This window comes from Leucoraja erinacea, chromosome 10 (assembly GCF_028641065.1).
Source record: "Leucoraja erinacea ecotype New England chromosome 10, Leri_hhj_1, whole genome shotgun sequence".
NCBI classification, from domain to species: domain Eukaryota; kingdom Metazoa; phylum Chordata; class Chondrichthyes; order Rajiformes; family Rajidae; genus Leucoraja; species Leucoraja erinaceus.
In genome coordinates this window covers 33,000,785-33,026,788 of record NC_073386.1, presented here as the reverse complement: position 1 = coordinate 33,026,788, position 26,004 = coordinate 33,000,785, and the positions used below count along the sequence as shown (strand labels likewise).

At 40.8% G+C, this 26,004-nt stretch overlaps 1 protein-coding gene across 1 annotated transcript in view; it reads right to left on the bottom strand.

Moving 5' to 3' along the window:
* Positions 1–26,004, bottom strand: part of negr1 (neuronal growth regulator 1) — a 403,329-nt gene that overhangs the window by 174,077 nt on the left and 203,248 nt on the right. Inside the window, exon 2 of the mRNA XM_055641889.1 lies at positions 901–1,133. Coding sequence (XP_055497864.1) covers positions 901–1,133 — 233 coding nt within the window. The remainder of the gene's footprint in view (positions 1–900; positions 1,134–26,004) is intronic.

Here is a 26,004-nt window from a genome sequence, read left to right as displayed (position 1 = left end):
AAATGTACTGCTATCCCATCATTAATAACTGATTCTAGCATTTTCCCCACTACCGATGTTAGACTAACTGGTCTGTAATTCTCCTTTTTCTCTCTCCCTCCCTTTTTAAAAAGTGGGGTTACATTAGCTACCCTCCAATCCTTAAGAACTACTCCAGAATCTAAAGTGTTTTGAAAAATTATCACTAATGCATCCAGTATTTCTGAGTTATGCTGCTTTTGAGTTTAAACTTCAATCAAACCATATTTAAGTTGAGGTTCCTGTGCAGAATTGATCTAATTTGCAGTGCACATGCAGGTTTGCCTAAATAACAAATGTAACTACGTCAAAGTGCTATATAAATGTAAATTATTCTTTGTCCCACTGTATGCAATTTCTGATGTAATCCTTGAGCACCTTAATTGTTAGTTCAATGGAGCTCTTTAGGTTAATCCATTAAATTAACTGCTCATCTTGAATTCTATCCATACAGATGTGGTTCAGTTTTTAACTGTGCTGAATTATCTAATCTTACTGGAAGCAGTAAGCAATCAGAATGTTAATGCTGGCCGCAGTGCTAGGAAAGGAAAAGATTCCCCTGGGTCTGATCTTCTGAGCATTACCACATGACCATTGGTACAGATTTGAGTGAGGATGAAATAACCCTCAGTTATCTTTTATAGCATTTAAATTAAAGAAGGAAGACAATGTTCTTCCACTGGCACCAAAAGCCAATGGATTTTTATCTCAGAAATCAGCTTTAGAAAAGGGAAGAATATTGAGTAAATAAAGCATGTCCATAGGCAATTAACATTGCATATTTCTGAACTACCAAATGCTTAATATAATCCTTGGTCTTTCTGTGATTTTTGATGGATTCATGCTTTGTTGCATCCCTCACAATGTTTCCATGTTTCTTACCTTGCACTATCAAATGCATTTGCAAAGTCTTGGGATTATATTGGGTCTGGACTGAACAGGTGAATTGGCCATCATCAGTGACTTCAACCTTCTGAATCTGAAGACTATATTCTCGTTTAGTGCTTGACACGATTGAAACCCGCGGGTCCACGGACCATTTGTCGTTCCCCGCAAAGATGATGCTGGACCGGTTCAACCATGCTCCCTTCGAAGTACCATCTTCAAGATAGCATCTATAAATATTGAAAGAAATCAACATGTTTAATTTTCCATGAGTACAAATGAATTCATTTTGTTTTCCTTTTTAACAAATCTCACGCCTAATCTCAAGAGTCGGCTCACATTTGAGAGCTAGAACTACATTGTCAGCTCATCATCTCCAGGAACAATGTGGTAAGTTGCAGTGTAATGCTTCCTCCACTTCAACAGAATAACGTATTAATCATAATACAAGGTTTAACTGCTGTGACAAAGGCTGGCTATTGTCAGTTATCAGTATACTTTGGACAGTTTGGTCCGTTTGAGATAAGAAAACTCAATTTTCCATCAAAGCTTTTTAGCTTTAGTTTACTTTAGAGATACAGCACGGAAACAAACCCTTTGGCCCACCGAGTCCCTGCCGTCCAGCGATCACCCCATACACTACCACTATCCTACACACTAGGGACAACTTATAGGTTTTACCGACGCCAATTAACGTACAAACCTGCTTGTCTTTGAAGTGTGGAAGGAAACCAGAGCACCAGGAGAAAACCCACGTGGTCACAGGGTGAACGTATAAACTGCATACAGAGAGCACCCGTAGTCAAGAACAAACCCGGGTATCTGGTGCTGTAAGGTAGCAACTCTACTGCTGCCCCACTGTGCCACCCTAAATACTCTGCAGTTCTTTATCTTATTTGTATGATTTTGGGTTTAATTTCAATTTTGGGACTAATGCAAATAAATCCATTGTGAATAAGCTGATATTGATAAAATCACCAATTGTGTGAAAACAAGCTTTTCCCATTTAGTGGCAGCAATTTAGTCAATTCAATTAGATAGGAAGTAAAAACGAATTGATAATAACAACAATACGTCTCATGGCATTGAGTTTATCTGCCTGATATACTGAGCATGCTCTGCCAACACAATCTGCCATTCCTTCAGAGAAATGGGATGAAAACTAGGAAACCCTCATGATTTACGAGGACCTTTAGGGTATCATTTGCAATGTTACTTTCCACCACGATTAACATTTTTAGCCTATGACAGAACAAAGTGTATTTGAGCTTGTTTCCATATCATTAAAACAGGGAAATAATAGAGAAAACAAATTAAATTTCTGCAGTCTGAATGTTCTGTATAAAAAAGCTAATGTTTTGCTAAGATTGTGATTTTGAATTTTAAGAACAAATGCAATAGATGATAAAATGCCACGCAGAATTAGGAATGATTGTTCATGAGCTCCTGAAACCATGGAAAATTCTTACGTGGGAAGGCGGTCAGATAAGAATAGACAATCCAGAAAATATAGTTAATTAGTTTTGTGTAATTTATTTTTAGTGTACAAAGGAAACTGGACAAGATGTTTCCTTAAAATGCAGTTTAATTGGATAAGGTGTAGGATGGAAGAATGTGGAATAAATTGACCTAATGGAATACTCTCTTGTAACAGGATCCAGTCACCCAATTTCACAAAAGTTAATTATAACAGACAGATAATCAGAGTTCACAAATACACAATTTCCGCAGGAATGCATCCTGTGAATGTTGTTTCAAGCAGAGGACACTGGGACTGTGAATCAGCCCATATACACTTTCTTGTGTTTATCTTTGAAAAAAAGAAATAATCGTCCAAACATAAATGATGTTTAAATATATCCTAAAGCATTATATAATTTTTTTCTGTTCAATTTTGGATGAGAAAGAATGCTGGCTGGGATTCCAGTAACATTTATCACTCTTTTGAGTTCTTATGTGGTAATACTTTATTCCTCTACGCAAGGAGGGGAGATCTCAGTCTGAGATTTAAAGCAATGCAGCTCTTCATCAGCGTGACACAAAGTGCTAGTTTGTATTCTCCGCCATTCCTGTTTCTATAGGCTCCTGCTGAAGTCCTACTGGAACCTGCTGAGTGATGGTGCCATGAAATGCAACTGCATAATACTTAATTTCTCCAGCATTATTCAACTGAAAAAATTATTATTTTTCTGGTAGGAAACATGATTTATATCAAAGTTTTCCCCAACTCTGCCCTACTCAAGAGATTGATCAGTCTGGATATCTTCCATCTCCCACCTCCCCATCTAATGCATCAAATATTTCTCCCTCCTCACCTCCAAACCAAGGCGTTAGTTGGTCGTGATTCTTCCTAACACCGTTCGCTAACGTAGAGTATTGATTGGATTGAACTTTCCGATTTTCAGACCCAAGGCACCAATCTGTTCAATTCTCCAACATCCCCCTCCCTTACCAACCTAGTTTACCTGTCATTGATCAATTAAGATGACCCACTAACACCCCCCCTAAACAAAGTATAGGTCACGTTTACCCTACCCCGCCCATCCCAACCCTAATTATATAAAACCCTGAATAGGTCAAAGATAACCAGTTCTCACGATGAATCCCCTCCCTTGGTGCCTAGGAACATTTTCGTTAAATTATGGCAGAGGATAGACCTGTATTAAAATGATAATGTGCCTGCCTCAGTCTAGTCAATGCAATGGCACCTATCAATGAAAATATATTTTTGGCCCTTAACCTTCCAGGTTATTAACCGAAGTGGTCCGTTGGCAGTGGTATGTGGACAGAAATTCAGTCCTGACTCCATGATAATGTTGGACCATGTCACAGCTGATCCAAGTGGGTGGAGTCAGGACTGAAACAGGTATATCAACTAGAATAGGAGCTTGGAGGTTAGAACTGGCAGGAATTTCTGTCCTATTCCACTGCAACTCATTAAAAGGGTGATTGGTCCAAGCCTAACATAATTTTGGTGAGGATTGGTATGGACACCTCACATTCCTTCCAAGGTCAGTTAGTTTCTCACCTCAACCCTCATTGCTGGAAATTTCAAAGATCTCTGAAATCACCGCAGTTACCTTGGAAACTGAAGTTGAATCTGAGGATTTTCTTAGAACACAGTACAGTCTTTGGCCCCCTATATTTGTGCCGAACATGATACCAAGATGAACAAACCTCATCTGCCTGCACATGATCCATATCCTTCAATTCAGCCCCTGGATTTTCAGTGCTTGGATATTCAAATCATTTTGGAGCTTGAACATGCCCACATTTCTGATTCACAGCACATTAAACAGAAGCTTTCACTTTTGAAACCGTATAAAACAGGTCACATTAGGGAGGTTGCAAAAATGTTGGTTAATAGAGATGATAAATATATTTCTCATGGCATGAGAACCCCAAAGAACCAAGCCACCGGGGCAGGGCTTGTTAGAACATTTTACTTATAGATTTTGTTTAGCAGATGTGTAAGTAAGTCCACAGTTGGCATTGCCATCATGTGTGTGTTCAGACAATCATCCATCAGTTTGATGACTTACAAAGAGCTTTGTTGCTAAACTGATAATTTACTGAAACAGTGTTTCTGATGGCCAGCCTCACATGCCTGGAGTTACTCTTAGAAAGTCAGGTGCGCATTGTATTAGCCTTTAACTGCAATGTTCAATAAACACTGCTCATGCTCAAACTGTTAATAAATGTCACTGGCAAACTCATTTAGGGGCAAAGTTCAAAAATAAACTGATATTCTTTGACACATTGAATCTGATTTTTTTAGAAATCTTGATGGCAAAACTGGCAGTAATCGATATCATTGCAGTGCAAAATTAGCATCCACCTCTGATTTTACACATCCTTGGTTAAGTACAAAAAATGTGGAAATGGCTGTCAGTAATATACTGCTTCATCACACAATGCATTGCTCTAGTCATCACAGCCAGCTTTCATCCTGAGCACTGAAATTAAGAACATTTTGATATTTTATCCACTTTTCTCATTGAAAACATTGTTGCCAAGGTTAACATTGCAAATTAAGATACAACTAAGTTTTTAATGGTGTGCTAAGCAATCATTATTACCAATACTTTCTGACTGGAAATCATTTTTTTCTGGGCAGTTGAACTCACTCAGGATAATTCTTTCAAAATTCTGATTAAGTTAGATTGCTATTGTTTCCCAATCTTTATTTTGTTCTATATAAAATTTCTAAAAACAAACTTAAAAGTAGAGCGCTCCTATTTTTTAACTGAGAACTCTAAAATTACAGGCCGTTTTTTTCCTTCACATCAGTGCCAAGTGTTGTCACCTCACCAATGATGCCAACAAATGATGGCTGCCACAATTCAGACATTGGAAGAAATGATCACAGTCAAGTTAGTAAAACATTTCCCTGGGGCATTATTTGTGCTCCTCAAGATCCAACCACAAAGAAATCCTATAGTAATTTTATCTTTGAGAAATGTTATGAGTATAATGCACCAAAAGAATAAATAAATTTACTCACATACATTAAAATTGATGAAATGTTCTAAGTAAACACTGTCATTTGTAGAATAATTTTTCAATGGCTAAATGAAGGAGCTTAACCCTGCAAATTTCATGCTCTTTTTAAATAAATTCTGGAGGTCAATGTAATTTTATGTGTGTGCCATGTGTCATAATGCAGCCGTGAATTATACACACACATACTTTGACATATTCAATTACTGAATGCAATTTATTTCTGATTTTCGAGGAGAACTGCAGTCCATCAAAGAGAGGCACGGATTATATATAGAGCAGCTACAAGTGCTATAAATAATGCACTATTGATAACCACAAAAATGTCAGATCATTAACATCTTGCAGTTAACTAAAAAAAATTCCACTACAGGATGTTCTGTTTTTTTAAAATCCTGTGAACAAATTTGTACTGCCAGCCACAGTCAGCGTAGAGAGGAAGATGGAAGGAAAAACGCCGAATGGAGCAGTCACTGGCTGTAGCTGAAGAGAAAATATGCTGTCTGGGCTGCCATGAGGCTAACCATAACACACACACTCAGGTCTGATCACCCTGCGGTGGGCCTGCCTCGACTGAGGGTGTCTTGTGATAAAAGGCCGAAACACCCAGTGACGTTGAGGTACACAACTGAAGATGTGTCTGATTGGTAGCGAAATCACCGAGTGGTCATCCCCAAGAATACCAAATGTCAATTGTAGTGAAAAACCTTAGGGATTGTAACATCCAGTCCTACTAATCAATCAATTCAAAAGTATATCACAGACATACATGGACTGTAAAGAAAAAAGCCACAGGTCTGTGTTTATGGCCCTGGTTAATAACTGTAGATGTACCTGTGTAGGAATTTTTATTTCTATTTAAATTGTAAGATTTAAATTGTAATTCTCAAATAAAAGACGTTCAGATTGTGATAAAATATATACCCCACTAGATTAAACTACCTTTCCCTCTCTTTCAAATATTTACTGCTATGCGATGCACTTCATTTAGATTATTTTAGTTTTCTTGCATTAACAAGATCCAGGGGAATTGTCCAGACCATTCTTCTGCCCACTTATCATCACTGTGGATTGCTTTTGAATCCAAAACTTTATTGATCTTGTTCTGAACCCAGATCCCTTAATTAAGGCAGAATAAGGTGCATTTCAGCATCAATCTTATCTACAAAATGTATAGGATTCAATGTTTTCTATTCTGCTTCTTAGCTCAAGGGAAACCATTCTATTCCATTTTCTATGACAATCTTCGCACTCAGGACCCTACACTGCATCACTACAAAAACATGGATATCCTTCCTTTGATGCAGAGAACAAAACGTCACATAGTACTCCAGATATGGTTTCACCAAAACACTGTCAATAAAATGCTCCCAAATTAATGTGCCCTAATTTGGTGTAACATTTGATTTGACATTGCACCAAATTTCTTTGAAAATACATACTGAATGTACTAAATTGATTGGCACTCACTAATGTAACATGAATGTGATTAGTTGGAGTTGGGGAAGTTGTTTTAGAGAGAGAAGTAGATGCAAGGGAAGCCTAAGCTTTGCTTTTGTTGTTTTAAGAAGCTCACCTTTTCCAGATTGTCCTGAACCTATTAACAATATAAATCTTTTTTGGTTCTTCCTTTTTTCTGGTTCATTCTGCAATGTACCAAACTTGGAAAGGACATCACGAAGTGCTGGAGGAACTCAGCAATTCAGCCAGCTACTGGGGAGGGAATAAACAGGTGATGTTTCTGATCTGAAGATCCTGACCCAAAACATTGCCTGCCTATTCCCTCCCCAGATGCTGCCTGACCTACTGAGTCACTCCAGCACTTGAGTGTTTTGCTCAAAATTCTCTTTGCTGCAGTTTCTTGCTGGAAAGAAAACCATTTCCCTTCTCAGGCTGGAGTTAAAATAGCAGCCAAGCCCAAAGTAATTATCAAGACCCATCAGCTGCATGCACTGAAGGGCCTGTCCCACGAGCATGCGACTGCATGCGCCAAGCACGACCTAATGTGGTCGCTTGAGCCGTACAGCCTTGCGGGGCCGGTCCCACTTCAATTGCCAGAGCCGTATGGAGTTTTGTGCAGAGCTGGTGCCGACATCGAAAAACTGACACTGTTCAATAATTCCACGCGACAACGGCCTGCCGGCCCGCAGCCGCATCGAGGCCGTACGCAGCGTCATGACGGCGTACGCCTAGCGCGAACTTCCCGCGGACTTTCCTCGAACTTCACGTCAACTCGTACAGGATCACTCGACCTCCGTGCGGCCCCCGCTTCCGGTTTGGTCGCGCTTGCCGCATGCAGTCGCATGCTCATGGGACAGGCCCTTTAAGGACCTGCCAGTTTAGGGTGTGTCTGCTTGTCTCCTCCTTAAGGGGCTGTCCCACTGTGGAGACCTAATTGGCAAGTTTAGAAGAATTTAGGAGAGTTTGAAAAAATGTCATGTTGAAGACCTCCTTCGACTATGTAGAAGACCTCCTTAAACCTCTTTCGACTATGTTGAAGACTAGCTTCGACTTGCTTCGACTAGCTTCGGGATAATTGGACACCAAATAGTGAAGAGTGAAGACGAACTCCTTCGATCGCCTTTGACCTCCCTTCGACCTCCATTCGACTATGCTGAAGACTATCTACATTCAATTACTTTTGACTGCCCTCGGTTACCTACGAATAACATGCCGACCTACTACGACCTACTTCGACTAAACCTACGAGTAAAAAACGTATCCATTGACAACATGGCGACCTTTTTTTACTTGTGGGCATTTTTCAACATGTTGAAAAATACGCCACGACCTAGCTGAGGCCTCGAGTATGTGGGGACTGCTCTCGAGCATGTAGGAGAGCTACAAAGATCTCCTAGGACCTCGTGTCGACCGTGCTGTGAGTATGAGTCGAGGGCAAACTCGCCTCATGGCCCCACACAGCAGTAAATTGGTACGGTAAGTTAGTCCCAGGTGAGATAGGAGTTTACAGTCCTAATGACCACTGGGAAGAAACTCCTTCTCATCCTCTCTGTTTTCACAGCATGGCAAGGGAGGTGTTTGCCTGGGCGTAGCAGCTGGAACAGTCTGTTGCTGGGGTGGAAGGGGTCCCCCATAATATTACTGGCTCTGGATCTGCACCTCCTGATGTATAGTTCCTGCAGGGGGGCGAGTGTAGTTCCCATAGTGCGTTCGGCCGAACGCACTACTCTCTGCAGAGCCTTCTTGTCCTGGGCAGAGCAGTTCCAAAACCAGATTGTGATGTTTCCGGACAAGACGCTTTCCACAGCTGCTGAGTACAAGCACTGGAGAACATTCTGAATTTCATCAATTGCCTGAGGTGGTAAAGGCGCTGCCTTGCCTTACTCACCAGTGCAGCAGCGTGTGATGTCCATGTCAGATCCTCTGAGATGTGGACTCCCAGGTATTTAAAGCAGCTCACCCTATCCACAGTATCCCCATTTATCTTCAGTGGTGTGTAGGTCCTCGGATGTTGTGCCCTCCTATAGTCCACGATCAGCTCCTTAGTTTTTTTGATATTCAAGAGGAGGCTGTTGTCCTGACACCAGAGTGCCAGATCAGCCACCTCTTCCCGGTAGGCCTTCTCATTATTTTCAGTGATCAGGCCCACCACCACAGTGTCATCAGCAAACTTGATTATAGAGTTGGAGCTGAACCTAACCACACAGTCATGTGTACAGTAGGGGGCTGAGGATGCAACCCTGGGGGATAAAGAAGAGCAGGGATCACTGCTACCAGTAGACCATGCATTTTGCGCCAGATCTGAAACCATGATCTTGTAAACTCCTTTTCTGCAATTGCCAAAAAGCTGAGAGTGAACATGGTATATGAAGTAAGAGTAAGGTAAACAATAGTTCAATATTGCATGTATCTGAGATAATTTGCCATCAATTGTGAATTTGCTGATTTTGATCGAGAGTTGGTAAGGCAGATAACTGAATTTGATGAAGTAAAAGCAAAAGATATTGTGGGTGTAGAATCAGTGAAAAAAATAAACACCAGGGCAGGGCTGAGTACTTGAAACCACCAACAGATAAAATTGCTGGCATTAAATGAGATGAACAGACCCAAAACAATACTATTATTCTGATGGCAGCTACATTTACAAGCAAATTGTTCTGCCGAAGGAAAACATCTGTGAAAACCTTAACCACTTTTTTATTGTTTGCTCTATAAACCCAGTGCAGTAACTGTTGAATTCAATGGAAAGATGAACAACAACCCTTAAGATCTGAAGTTTTCTAGCACACTCATTTGACCATCAAGCCATGATTGGAATTGAACATATGATTCAAGATACGAGTTGATACAAGTGCAGCACTGTTATCAATATGATGAGAAACAAACTGTTAATAACCATCACAGTTGGTCACCTCTACCTCAGTGTTAATGCTGAGATATTCCCTTGCAATAAGTCATAGTCATAGGTTTATACAATACAGAAACAGGCCATTTGACCCAGCTTGCCTATGCGGAACAAATTGCCCTGTCCACACTAATCCCACCTGCATGCGTTTGGCCCATATCCCTTAAAACCTTTCCTGTCAATGTACCTATCCAAATGCCTATAAATGTTGTAGTTTCTGCCACATCTACTTCCTCTGGCAACTCATTCCATATACCCACCACCCTCAGAGTGGAAATAGCTGCTCCTCAGATTCTTATTAAATCGTTTCCCTCCCACCTTAAACTGATGTCCTCTGTTTCTTGATTCCTCTGCTCTGGATAAACAACTGTGCATCTACCCTATCTATTCCCCTCATGATTTTATACGTCATTATAAAATCATCCCTCATCCTCCTCGGCTCCAAGGAATACAGTTCTAGCCTGTCCAACCTCTCCCTATAGATCAGGCTGTAGCGGCACCGAACGTGGTGAATAAACATTTGCTTTATTCTGACATAATCGGTTCAAAATACATACACGTTTGGTCCTCTAACATATTGTCATTGCTGCTGCAGCTGAGCGAGGGTGTTGTCTCGAGCTCAGCTACCTGACAACTGGGTTGATCTCAAGGTGAGATATGCTTATGTAGCAGGACACTCCCCTTAACCCCATGACGCCACATGATAGTCCTCGTAGCCACTGACGAGGGTTCAACCGCAAGTGGTCTGACTATCAGCTGATGCCACAAGGCAGTCAAGTCCTAGCAACATCCTCGTAAATCTTCTCTGCACTCTATACTGCTTAACAACATATTTTCCATAAAAGGATGATCAAAACTGAACATAATAATCCAACGTAGACAAAAATGCTGGAGAAACTCAGCGGGTGAGGCAGCATCTATGGAGCAAAGGAAATGGGCAACATTTCAGGGTTGAGACCCTTGTTCAGACAATAATCCAACTGTGGCTTCACCTGCGTATTGTACTGCTTGAACCTAAAATCACAACTTCCATACTTAATACTCTGAATGATGAAGGCCAATGTGCTGAAAGCCTTCTTGACCACCTTATCCACCTGTGATGCCAGTTTCAAGAAATTATGAAATTTTACTTTGCTCTACAACACTCCCCGGAGTCCTGCCATTTACCGTGAAGGTCCTGCTCTTGTTATACTTCCCAAAATGCAACACCACACATTTATCTGCAATAAACTCCATTAACCATTCCTCTGCCCACTTGCCCAAATGAACAGGAACTTGCTATAACCAGTGATAACCATCTTTACCATCTATACCGTTCACTTCAGTGTAAACATTCTAATCATGATAGACATAAAATACTGAAGTAACTCAGTGTGACAGGCAGCATCTCTGGAGAGAAAATAGCTGGGAGGCAGGTAGTATAGAGAAAACTGGGACTCTGCTGAAGGATTTGGATAGGTTGGGGAGAGGGGGCAGAGAAGTGGCAGATTAATATAGTATAGCAAAGTGTGGAGTCGTGCATTGTGGTAGTAGGAATAAAGGCGTAGATTATTTTCTAAATGGGGAGACGATCCAAAAATCGGATGTGCAAAGGGAAATGGGAGTGCAGGATTCCCAAAAAGTTAATCGGTAAAAGTTAATCGCAAATTGAATCGGTAGTAAAGAAAGCAAATGCAATGCTACCATTCATTTCGAGAGGGATTGTATACAAAAACAGGGATTATTGCTGAGGCTATATAAAGCGTTGGTTAGGTCGCATTTAGAATATTGTGAGTAATTTTGGGCACGATATCTGAGGAAGAATGTGATTGCTCAGGAGTGGGTCCGTAGGCGGGTTCCAAGAAATGATCCAAGGAATGAGTAGGTATATGATGAGCATTTGATGGCACTGGGCCTGTACTTGCTGGATTTTAGAAGAATGAGGGGGGACCACATTGAAATGTACAGAATAGTGAAAGGCTTGGATAGAGTGGATGTGGAGAGGATGTTTCCACTAGTGGGAAAACCTAGGACTAGAGGTCATAGCCTCAGAATTAAAGGATGTTCTTTTAGGAATGAGATGAAGAGGAATTTCTTTAGTCAGAGGGTGGTGAATCTGTGGAATTCTTTGTCACAGAAGGCTGTGAATGCCATGTCAGTGGATATATTTAAGGCAGAGATAGATTCTTGCTTAGTACAGTTGTCAGAGGTTATGGGGAGAAGGCAGGAGAATATGGTTAGGAGGGAGAGATAGATCAACCATGATTAAATGGCAAAGTAGACTTGATGGACCGACCAAATGACCCTATACTGCTCCTATCACTTATGATCTTATGATTTTACTGTAGCCAACCAACTTACCAACTCACACATCTTAGGGATGTGGGGGAAACTGGAGGACCTGGGGGAAACCCATGCAGTCACAGGAAGAATGTGGCCAGCACACGGGGACAGCACCCGGGTCTCTGGCACTGTGAGGCAGCAGCTCTACCAGCTGCACCACTGTTCCACAAATTTGGAAGCCATTACATGTTGCTCAAAGCTTAAATGGAAATATTTTTTAATATATCATTTGAAAAATGTTTCCATGCCAGAAAGATGCATTAAGCTGAAAGCATGCAGTGGGCCAGCTAATGTTTTTTTAAATCTAAGATAGGTCCAAAGTACTGTGCATAAGATAACAGGCCCTGCATCTTTCACAACCATAAAGAGTTTTCATTATTTCAAGACGAGCAAGATGGGTAAGTTACTGATTGTGCATGTGGGGAATGGTGGGCAGATGCTCGTGTTGGGGAGCTGGTTAGTGGGTAGAACCATCCGGATTTCCTTTAGGACTTCATGTATGTTGATAGAGAATGACTCTGGGCAACACGGAGTATCCAGGATAGGGAGTGTTTGGGCAAAAATGGAGGAAACATCAGAAGACTGCACAACAAAAGGAACAAAAATTGATGTTTGTAAATGGAGCTACAAAATTATAGTTATGTTATCATTCCTGAATGTTATGTTTGTCTCACAGGATATGCAAAATAATTCAAATGTAAAATTCACCTGCACAAGTGGAAATGCAGGCTTACTTTATAAGGCTTTGAAGACACACCACTTTTAGGATCTAGGGAACATAATTCAAAAATCAACATTTTAAAATAGCTGTTTCTTTGCATGTAATATGATGCTTAGCTAAACCTAAGGGACATGGTAATGCCCTAAATGCTACCATGGCAAATTCTTATGCAAGGCTTACATTAATTATAAATGAAATCAGTGAATAAATGTCACAGAAAACTTAAAAAACACACATTTATATGACAGAAACAAAACAAAAACCCTTCAAAAATAACCAAGCACAATGAGACCTTGGAGGTAATACTGACAAGAACAGAAACTATTTGTGCATTATATCTTACAAACTGTTATTTTATCTTCAGCTACATGTTGACAGTAGACCCTTAAAAATCCTAATTAAATGAGAAACAGCTTATAAACATCAAAACAGCCACGATGAAACAGAACATACTTTACATTTATCTCTTGCATTATTGCAAATTATATTTGCAGCCAAATATCTCATCAATATGATACCATTCATCCCTTTTCATGTACTTTACCTATAATTTTTTTTTTAATGGTTATCTTGGTTATTAAATGTCATGGCCTATTCTACATTGATAGACATGTCTGTAATAGATTCTGTATTCTAAAATTTACCACATGAAAAAAATTCGATCAACCTTCCATTTAGAATAAACTGAACAGTTGTATCAGTTACCAATTGAAATAACCGTTCACAGTTTATCTCCTAAAATCTTTCCTTAATTGTTTGATTCTATTGCATTGATATTGCTATTTATTCTATTCAAGAGAGAGTTAGATTTAGCTCTTAGGGCCGAAGGAATCAGGGAATTTGGGTAAAAGCAGGAACGGGGTACTGATTTTCGATGATCAGCCATGATCATATTGAACGGCGAATGGCCTACTCCTGCACTATTTTTCTATGTTTCTATGCTTAACCTATAATCACACATAATCACACTGGCTTTTCATGCCCTCATAAGATTTCCCTCAACTCTATATCATTGCAATTTATGTTGTGTTTTTGGAGCTTCAGGATATTTTATGTAATGGGATGTCCAAACTGCAGCTGTGGTCCAATCAATACCTTGTATAGATTCATCATCATAGCTTTGTTTTTATATTTAATGCCCATAATCCCTTTATTTATAAAGACACAGATTTTTAAAATCCCTGTTTTTAAATTTCTGTGCCTTTAAATTCCTAGTTGTCGTCTCCTTTGCATTGGGAGACTTATCACTAATTAGCAGCACACCTCCACTGATCTCACAACTATGGCTATGCTTCGAGTCGTCACCTGTTACTATTACCCACTGTCCCACTCCAGCTCTGGAATTTGTCCTCTGTCTCATATGCAGCTCCATTGAAGCTCAAAATAAGCTGAAGGAACAGCCACCCAGCTTCTGATGAAGCGCATTACAGCTTAATACTGAATTCAACATCTTCAGACAAGGAATATGTACAATAGTTATTTTTTCCAATCTCCAACATCTACAATATTTCCCTTCTGCAATGTCATGCAATTATTGTGCTCTTCCTATTTACATTTCTCTAAACTGATCTTTTTCCTCTTGATTTATCCCAACATCAGCTTCTTTCACCTCACACTATCATGCTTTTTGTCATTTAATCATCCTAACCACTGACCCAATTACAAATTATTCTCTCCTCCACTTCACTCTTCTTTGCAATGTAGAACCTCTTTAATTATAATGTTTCTCAGTTATGATGAACGGTTATCAAACTATAAGAGAGTGGTGAATCTCTGGAATTTGAGGCCAGTTCATTGGCTTTATTTAAGAGGGAGTTAGATGTGGCTCCTTGTGGCTAAGGCGATCACGTGGTATGGAGAGAAGGCAGGTACAGGATGCTGAGTTGGATGATCAGCCATGATCATATTGAATGGCGGTGCAGGCTCGAAGGGCCGAATGGCCTACTCCTGTACCTATTTTCTATCTTTCTATGTCTCTATAACATGATTTCTGTTTCTCTTTCATGATACACCATTAAATTCTATTTTTCTATTTCAAATTTCCAGCATCTGCAATGTTTATTGTTTTGGGACCCTTGCATCTTTCTATTCCTCCACTGCAATTGTTCTTTTACTATTTCACTGTAACTTTCCAAAATGAATTTTTGACATGATAAAGTTTGAACTCCATTTTCATTTAAACTGTCCAACTAGCCAAGATCATTATTTGTAGGCATAGCACTCAAAGATTGGTCAAACCATTTTGGCATTAATACATCCACAACCAGTGAAGCTGGGAGGTGCACTGGTGATATATAGCAATGTCAGTGAAGCTGGGAGGTGCACTGGTGATATATAGCAATGGGTTTCATGAATGACTCAGGACTGCGGAAGGAGCCACACATATTCTTGAAGATGTTAGAAGAGCCCCAGGTTGAGCCCAACCCAATCTACATGGTACTGGGAACTCAACCCAATTTGTCTCGGTGCCACACCACACTATTTTTGTAGATTAATTGTGTATTACGCCTTGATTTAAGTGGGAGTAATTTCTATTGTCCTGTGCACTTATTCAAGGTACCTTGTGCTAATTCATGTAACGCATAAAATCAAAGGATATGGGGAAAATGCAGGAACAGAGTACTAATTTAGATGATCAGCCATGATCATATTGAATAGTAGTGCTGGCCCGAAGGGCCGAATGGCCTACTCCTGCACCTATTTTTCAATATATTTATGTTACTATTAAAGGCACAAAAAACCACAATGAAAAGTGAGTCACAAGTGGCTGACAAAGAGGATGTTTTAAATCAAAGGATGGAGCTTATAAAATTCCAGAAATAGGAATTTTGCCAATATCCCTGTGACAAAAATGCTGGAGAAACTAAGTGGGTGCGGCAGCATCTATGGAGCGAAGGAAATAGGCAACGTTTCGGGCCAAAACCCTTCTTCAGACTGATGCAGAGTGGGGGGGGGGGGAAGAAGAAAGGAAGAGGAGGAGCCAGAGGGCTGAGGGAGAGCTGAGAAGGGGAGGTGGCAGCAAGGGCAACCGGAAATTGGAGAAGTCAATGTTCAGGCCACTGGGATGCAGACTGCCCAAGCGGAATATGAGGAGCTGCTCTTCCAGTTTCCGGTGATGCTCACTCTGGCAATGGAGGAGGCCCAGGACAGAAAGGTCGGATTCCTGAGATAACATATGGACTCATTTAAAGCAATGGAGGAATTGTAAATTCCCAATTCCAACCAGTAGATGTAGATTTCCAAAAGATTCATGGATTTTGGAGAAGACTGAACCAGCGAGCAGCGGCACGAATAAATAAACGACTGACGGTGGCACCCGCGGTTTCGCCCCGATGGTGGAAATTTTCTTGTAATTTATACTATGTTAACAATTTAAAAATAACATTAATATTAACTTGTTAACATAGAAAACGTCATTGTAATCACGGTACAGCTAGAGAAAATAGCACGACCTTTTAGCAAAACGGCAAAAAGAGGCTGATTTAGGCACTCGATCGTGAAAAGGGCATTATTTTGGTGAAATCATTTAAAAAAAGGCACGAAAAGGCACTAATGGCATTAATGGCAAAATCCTGGCATTTTTCACAACGCTTGAAAACATCCAGTGCCAACCTTGACTTCTATCTTTAAAGGTGGTGGAGCAGTTGAAACCTCCAATTAACTGCCTGGTATGTCATTTTCTGGGCAATTGTTTGGATGTTTTGTTGGGAGAATGAGCAATGATATTCTTTTGTATGACAAAAAACTGTTGAGACTTCCATTTGATGCAAATGATCATTGCCAGGTCCAAATATAGCACAATACTAAGTTGCCTCTTAGCATTCCAAAACCAAGTGGTGACAGTCTTGATGGATTTGTGCATGAACTGCCTCTCTGAATTTCCTCAGGGGACAGAAATTCAGGTTGTTGATGAGGAGAAACCTCTGTATTAAGAGGGTTTTGAGTCACTGCCCAGAGGACTGTGAATGCAGTAGAGTTGCTGCATTACAGCGCCAGAGACCCAGGGTTGATCCTGAATACGGGTGCTGTCTGTACGGAGTTTGTACATTCTCACTGTGACCATATGGGTTTTCTCCGGGAGCTCCGGTTTCCTCGTACACTCCAAAGACGTACGGGTTTGTCGGCTAATTGAATTGTAAAATTGGTAAAATTTTGAATTGTCCCTAATGTGTGTAGGATAGTGCTAGTGTACCGGGGTCCGCTGGTCGGTGTGGACTCGGTGAGCCGAGAGATGTGTTTCCACGTTGTATCTCTAAACTCTAAGGTCTTGAAGCAGAAGAGAAACCATGATTGTTGTTGGTGAAGGAATAGGCCTGAGGAACCACTTGGCCCACTCACGCTTCTATTTATTTTATTTTTAAGAGGCAATCTTCAGAGAAAAATGAATAATGAACAGTGGTACTCCTTTGACATGTTTACATGCAGTTACTGTAGCTGCCTGATAGAAGAGCTCTAAAATTCCTTGCAGCCTTGTTATTGAGACCGAGCATGTAATCTAACTGGTAATCAGTCCTTTATCAATGTATCTATTGCTTCGCTCTTCAACTTCTTTATGATGCACTACAAATGGCCAAAAACGCCATATGCACGGTAAACTGGATAAAGGTAGCAGATAATCTTTGTAAAAATGTTTTTACTGAATCAGAACTTTTATTTAATTGAATATAAATATCCCTGTTCCCACCTCAGTAACATAACCATAATGCTCTGGTATCATAGTATCATTACCACCACTGCAAATCCACATCTAATATCTACTGTAAGAAGGTATTAGCTCAGATCTCCAAAAGGTTTAATAATAATAATAATAATAATAAATTTATTTATATAGCACATTTATAGTCAATTTTCATTGACCCCAAAGTGCTTTACAAAATTAAAAAATCAGTTCCATACAAAGCATAAAGATGGGTTAACAAAATAATAAAATGCATAAACAGGACACAACATGTAACATAAACATCCACCACAGCATTCATCACTGTGGTGGAAGGCACAAAAAATTTTGGCCGTCCTCCTCCATTTCTCTCCCCCCCCCCCCCCCCCGTGGACAAGGCCAGAGTCCAGAGTCCAGTCCAGGATCGGTCTTTCCTCACCGGAGACCGCGGCTTCAAGATTGTGTAGGCCGCAGGCCGGCGGTTGAGATTTAAAGTCCCCGCCGCAGCCAGAAGCACCGTAGATAGAATTTCTTGGATAGAATTTAAGTAGTATCATAAAAAGAGGAGAGGGATGTTGAGAGGCCAAGAACTTAGAATGTTGCTATTGCCGTTGAAAACATGTCCACCAAGAATGAAGCATTAAAAAGATATACATGGCTAGATTTGAAACAGTGATATCAGATGTTTGTAGGGATGGAAAATGATACAGAGAAAGAGAGCAGCAAAGTTGTGGAAGAATTTCAAAACAAGCATTAACTTTAAATCTGAAGCACTTATGGTCCAGAAGCAGTATAGGTCAGTGTGCATTTTGTACTGCATGAATACTACCTGGTATAAATTAGGAATTGACAGCAGAGTTTGGATCGGTTTGTTTATGCAAGCTTGAAGTTGGGATGCCAGTCAGAAGACCAAAAGCTTTCAAGTAACAAAGGCAGGGCTAAGGATTTGAGTAGATCAACTCTATTGTGATCTAGTGCCAGCATGCTTTATCACAGTTGCTGATGAATGGAATGGAAACCAGATGGACTAATAGAATACATAATCATTGTCCAGTACAATATTTGAAATCCAAGAAAGCAGGAATAAACAGACCTTTTTTGTTGCAAGCACTGACGAGTGGGGTGCCACAGCATCAATGGTTGGGCCACATCTATTCACCATACAGAGCAATAATTTGATTGAGGAAAAAAAAGTAAGTTTCCAGCTTTGCAAACAACACAAAGCTGGGAAGAGGATTGTGGGTAGAGAATTGTGAGATGAATGCAAAGAGGCTCTAATGCAATTTAGAAAGGTTGTGTTATCTTGCTAGTGCACGTGAGTTACTGTTTAATGTGAACAAATATAAAGTTATATATTTTGGTTTTAATTATTATCAGTATGGTAGTAAATTGTGAAAAGAGAAGGTCCAATGAGATCTAGGCGTTCTTGTACATCCGTTACTCAGAGAGGTGTTCAGGTGTTGCAAATATTAGGAAGGCAAATGGGATGTTGGTCATCAGTGCAAGAGGATATAAGTACAGGAGCCAGAATAACACATTGTAACTGGGATAGCAGGACCAGCTGCTGAGGAGATATTGCATCGATTTGGCCAACTGGCTCTGAAGTGTAGAAATGTGGGAGGAAATCTCATAGAAACCTGTAAGATTGGAAGAGAATAAGAAAGACTGGATTCCCAATGGCTGGAGAGTTGAGAGTCAGGGGTCACAACCATAAGATGGGGGGCATTTCTACACCAGCAGGTGGTAAATGTGTGGAATTGTTCATGAAACAAGGCAGCAAAGACCAAGATATGTACTGAAGAAGGAGCAGTACATATTTCTTACTGCCAAAGAAATCCAGGGCTATGGAGAGGGAGCAGGAACAGGGTATTAAAATAGACAGTCAGCATCTGTAGAGGATCATGCTGTATGTTATTCTTGCTCCTGTACTTGAAGGCTAAATGGCTTATCCCGATCCTATCTTCTATGTTTCCAAACCCTGCCATTTATAGAGATCAAGACATCAAATCTATTAAAGGAGGGGCAAAATATAATTTTTAATGCCAAAGGGGGAGAAAGGCAGGGTAGTGAAATGGATGATTAGCCATGATCATGCTGAATAATGGGGCAGTCGTGATGGGCCAAATGGCCTATTCCTGATCCTATCTTCCATGTTTCTAAACCCATTCATTTACTCTTCAAGTGTCTACCTTGGCTGTAAAACAAAGAATCTAGTGCTGTTTGCACTATTATTCAGAAAAGCTATTTAAATACCGAGTCAGGACATAAGTTTTCTGTTGAAAGTGGAATCAATTAGATGAATGTAAAGAAAATTATGAAAGTATACTAGTGTCAATGCCTAAGATGACAAAAAAGCAAACTCTCTCTTTACTATTATTTATGGACCACATTAAACTAAACATAATAGATTCATCTCAATTTATAGTCAGCAAGATTTCAGTGGAATGTGCATTTCATTAATACTTTCAGAGAATTAAATTAACTGTGCATGGATTCATTTGCTTTGTACTCTCATGCTATAAAATTGCTCAATACAAAGTGGGCCAATTAAATATTTGCAGCTTCATTTGTGGTGATTTTTATTCTTTGAACCCTGCACCAAACCTTTTTAAATTGCAGCTGGATGAAATGTGCACTTATCTCTGCTTAACAGGGCAATTATTGCAGTAATTAAAGTAGACATGGTAATATCAAATGCACTACAGTATGGATGCATTCCTAATCAGGATATTACAATGCATATTAGATCAATGCTGTCTCTTGTTAGTAATCTCTTATTTTGCCATTCTTTTATGCATACTTTTCTCTACAGCATTTGGGAACCAATATGATTTCACTTAGCATGCTTTGTAGAAATTCCTTTCTCTCTTTATTGTGCATTTCATTCTTGTCAAATATGTAATTATTTCAACAGAATCTTCACAATTTGAATTTCACTTTTGTAGCACCAAAGTATACTTCACTCTCCTCGCTAAATAGGGTTACTTGACCTAGTGCTTTGTAATTAAAACCTGAAATAATACAGTTTTATCCTTGTAATGTACTCTGTTATCATATTTCAGATGGAGTAATTGCTGGAGTATGACATTTTGCCTCAGATCCATTGAATGCATGAAATGGAGAATAAATGGGCTGGTTTTCTGCTCTTCATTACTCCCTGAAAGAATGAACGTGTTGGATAAAACATCACATGTGATATCTTCCGGTTGAATAACTTGCCGAAACTCTCTGGGTTAAACTGACTTGGATGAGGAGTTAAAGGGCTTGTGATGTTTTAAACCATGCCTTCAGGAAAGAACAAAAGAAAATAACACCGGTGGAAGTGAGAACTGAAAAAACCTCAGTCAACTCAGGTGTGTATTTCTCCGTTTTCACACAGAAAGTGGTGAATCTCTGGAATTCTCTCCCGCAGAAGGTAGTTGAGGCCAGTTCATTGGCTATATTTAAGAGGGAGTTAGATGTGGCCCTTGTGGCTAAAGGGATCAGGGGGTATGGAGAGAAGGCAGGTACAGGATACTGAGTTGGATGATCAGCTATGATCATATTTAATGGCGGTGGAGGCTCGAAGGGCCGAATGGCCTACTCCTGCACCTATTTTCTATGTTTCTATGTTTCCTTAGCTTCCCGAGATATTTATTTCTTCCAGTTGAATCAGTCCGATGCATGACAGCTTTAATACATTTCCCACTTCCACGCAGACAGGTTCTTGATGCAAACTGTGAGCTGTCTACTCTACAGACATACTGACGATTCTCGGTTCTATTCTGGATTTTGAAATCTTTCAAAGGATGTTTTTTAATGGGATCTCAGTAGGAAGCACGTTATTCTCTGCCCGTGAATTAAATTTTATACCTTCACTTCACTTATCATCTGCAGCAATGAATGAAAATATGAACGGCACTTGAAAGCAACTCGGGTCCATAGGAAACTGATAGATGAAGATTTATGTACTGATGAGATAAACCCGTCTGATTGAAAATTCTTTTTCAAGAATAAGATGCTTGCATAGTGGTTCCATTAGCATGTTTCTGAGCTATTGCGAATAGAGGTGGGATGAATTCATGTCTATGAATTATTAGCTATCTTCAAAAGATGATGTGCTACAATGAGCAAACTGGACCACCTTTTGCAAGCAAAGCTCCAGCCTTCAATTACCACCCACAGTCCTGCCACAACTGCAGTTATCTTGCGTGAACGTGGATGCCATCCACCTGCTGGAGTCCTGTAACATGGTTTTGTTAGGAGCTAGGTTCTGGGTGAGGAAGTCCAATCCTGAACCAGAGAGTGGAGGGATGTAAAAGAGGAGGGGGCATTGCACTATTACTCAAGATGACTATTGTTGCAATAATGAGTGAAACATGTCTTTGAAGGCTCCTCAAATGAAGGCTACGAATAAAGCTTACATTAAAACAAAGGACAATCATTTTGCTGGAATTACACGCCAGGTCTCCCAATAGTCAGAAATACACCGAGGCACAGATACATAGGCAAATCACAGAGAGATGTAATGATTTCAACTCCCCAATGTTTTAATCGGCGTCACCCAAGTTTGAAAAGATTAAATGAGGTGCAATTTTTAATTGCATCCTGGGGAGCATTTTGTGCCCTTGCTTAGAGAGTTTAACTAAGAATGTATCAATGCACTCAAGCAAGGGGGTGAAGTCTCAGTGTTTGAGTATTTTGGGAATAGTGAATATTATTCTGTTAGTTTGAAAGAAGTTAAGGGAAGGGAGAAGAGTAGTCAAACATTGTGTGTGAATCATGGGAAGTATGATTTTATTAAGGTCAGACAGGACCTGGCAAACATACATTTGGGGGTAGTTACTTGCAAGTAAATCTACTTTTGGGAAGTGGGAGTCTATTAAAAGTGAAAAAGTGATCCTTTAGGATTAACATGCAATATGAAGAGTAAGGATGGCATGTCCAGGAATCCTGGGTGTCACAGGATTTGGACATGAACAAAAGGTACGTACTGAGCACTGATAAAGGGGGGACCCTTCAGGAACATGAGAGTGTGGGGGATTGCAAAATCATTAGAAGGGTAAAAGTGGCCATGAAATATCAATGGTAGCAAGATTAAGGAAAATTGTGACATTTATTAGTAGGTTAAAAGCAAAATGGAGAGAGTGTGGCTTATTGTCGAGGAGCCATCTTGGGGAACGGCTGCTAACCAGCAGCCGTCCGTTTAATTCTTTTTTTTTTCAGTTTTTAGTTAGTTTTGTTCGTCGTTTTTTCGGAGAAATTGACTTCTTATTGTGGGGGGAAGGAGGTAACCTTACTTCTAGGTCCCTACCTGGTCGGTGAGGCAGCTTTTTCTCTGGGCTGCCCGTCGACCCGTCCTCGTGGCCTACCAGTGGGCTTGGAGCGCCGTTTCCCGGTGGGGACCGCCCAGCACCTCGGCTTCGGTGGCGGCACAGCACTGGAGCGCCATCGCGGAGCGGGCGATGCCTTGCCTGGGTCGCCGCACTGGAGCTCCGGTGAGCTGGACCGCCGAGAGAAACACCTCCGGGCGGCGGGTCTGCAGAGCGGAGCGGAGCGGGCGGCGCCGACATTAACATCGGGAGCCTGGGATTTCCAACTCGGTGCGTCCTTGTTGGCTTTGGAAGCCGACAATCCCCTGCTAGGAAGCGGCCGTTCCAGGTGGCCCAGCCGCTGTGAGGACTCTCCTGACGCCGGGGCAAGACCACCTGGCTAGAACGGCCAGGATCATCTGTGGGGGGATGATTTTTCTGTGTGTAAGGTACTTTCTTAGTCTGTGTCCAAGATGGCTGTCGGAAGAGAGAGTGGACGCTGGCGCGCTTTAGCTGCCGCTGCTCTCTCTTCACATTGTGTTTTTTTTGATTTTTTGATTTTGTGTCTTTGGAGCGATTTCTATCTTTAATTTGTGTATTGATGATGTCCTTATTATTTATTTTTCTCCGATATGTTTTTTTTCTCTTCTGTTTAATATTTGTAAGGTGACCTTGAGATTTGAAAGGCGCCCGAAAATAAAATGTATTATTATTATTATTATTATTATTATTATTATTATTATTATTATTATTATTATGATTATCAGAGAACAATGGTCATTTGCATGTAAATCCAAATTATGTGGGAAGGTCTTAAATTAATATGATTCAGCTGTATTTACCATGGAGAAGACATTGCAATTTGAGATTTCAGTGAGGGAAGAGCCATGGGGGTGAGGGGGGTATCATGGGGGAGGGGAGAGGGGCAGGAGCCAGTGAGGTGAACCAGATGGGAAGGGGATGCGGGGCGTTGCAAGGCGGTGCATTTTGGACTCACAGCGACCGCTCTCCTCCACTGGGATCGGACTCCCCGCTTTCCGTTTGGCGGCATCTCCGACATTGTGCCGGGCCGGGTCACTTCTCATTCCTCCGAAAATTGTGTCCGGTTGGAGACCTCCGCCGGCCATCCACTGCATCCCTCAGCTCCAGTAAAGACATGATGGTGTAGGAAGGGGCGGACTGTCCCGGGGAATGACAGGAGAAGTGACCAATCCGCGTGGCGCTGACTGGCAGGAGAGGAGATCAATTTGCGCACCAGCGGTTTTTACAATTCACTAACTTTTACAACATACCACCGATCGGAACGAAACTTGGTGCACACAGCACAGGAGAATGGTGAGTGAGCTGACGAAAAATGTAGCACTATCGCAAACCGTTTTTGCGCAAATAGAAAAACCGCGCAAATCAGAAAGCCAGAATTATTGTTAGATAGATAGATAGATAGATAGATAGATAGATAGATAGATAGATAGATAGATAGATAGATAGATAGATAGATAGATAGATAGATAGATAGATAGATAGAAGAAGGGTTTCGGCCCGAAACGTTGCCTATTTCCTTCGCTCCATAGATGCTGCTGCACCCGCTGAGTTTCTCCAGCTTTTTTGTGTACCTTAGATATAGATAGATAGATAGATAGATAGATAGATAGATAGATAGATAGATAGATAGATAGATAGATAGATAGATAGATAGATAGATAAATATAGGTGTTATTCAATTTCATTCTATAATAATTTACTTGCATTCTCAATTGTTGTGATACATTTTCTCAATCATTTTTATTTCTTTGAAGTAAATAGAAGCCTGCCGTCTGTAAAAAAAAAAAATTGTTACAATTATGAAAGCTAGTTTCTTCTAATGATGTACATGTTAACCAGTCTTATCAGTTAGGTGTTCTCCTATTTTGGATATTGAATCATTGGAAGTTTGAGGAAGCAATAATAATCAATTAGCTCTGGAGAGACTTGTCACTCTCGTTACTGCACATCCTGTTAACATTAGTTTCATGCAGTGCATAATGAATGATAAACTGTCTTCAATAAATTGTGCCTAATAAGCCTGTAGAACGTGAGAGCTACCTAATTATTGGTTGCTCTGATCATTTTCTCTCTCCTTAAAACACTATCATTTAGACTGTTATATTGTACTGTATCTATTCACATTGGCCAAGATCTGGCCTGAACCTTTAAAAGTGTAGATTGTTAATATATTATTTCTCGATAGTTCATCCAGATCATCCGCTTCTTCCATGATGGCATGACAGGAACAGTTCTGGTCAACGGCAAAACTTCTGCACCTTTCGACATCTCCAATGGAGTGGAGCAATGTTGCGTTCTGGCCCCTGTACTCTTCAACCTCTTCTTCGGCTGCGTCCTGAGTCACGCACTCCAGGACCTCTACCGTGATGTGTACCTGAAGTACTGTCAGGACAGATCTCTCTTTGACTTTCGACAACTGAACACCAAAACCACGACGCATGAGTGGCTCATTCTTGAAGCCCTTTTTGTGGATGACTGAGCCCCCGTGGCTCTCGAGGAGTCTGACCTCCAGTTCATTGTGACCAAATTTGTGGAAGCAGCACAGGCTTTTGGTCTCACAATCAGCCTCAGCAAAACGGAAGTCATCCACCATCCGGCTCCGGACTCTGCAGCACCGCCCCAAGTGTGCACATTGACAACACACAGCTGAAAGCAGTAGCCTCCTTCAAATACTTGGGAAGTGCAATATTATCTGATGGCTCCCTGGACAAAGAAATCTCAACGAGATTCAGCAAAGCCAGCCAAGCACTTGGATGACTGTGTACACGAGTGTTGAACCACCATAACATCAAGCTGTCAACTAAACTCAAAGTGTACAAAGCATTTGTGCTTTCCAGCCTGCTCTAAGGCTGTGAAACGTGGACCTTGTAATTTAGGTATGTTACAATACTTACCTTCAGCAGCGCTGCAATTCTGCCACTGGCTGTGTGCGCAATTTTGGCGCGTTTGAGGGGGGGGGGAGGGGGGGGGGGGGGGGGTTAAAACGCGGTTTTCTCCGACCTGGTCCTGGTTTATATTTTGTTGGAGTGCAAGCTTTTGCGGAAGAATCGTTCTGATGGCCGTTCTGTGTGTTTTTTTTTTTTAATTCGCCTGACAAGTTAATCGCTGGAGTGATTTTAAAATCAGCTTCTGAAGCCGTCAACGCCAACAACGGGGACGGATTATATGTAGGGGACAGGTAAAAGAAAGTAGTTTATTTTTA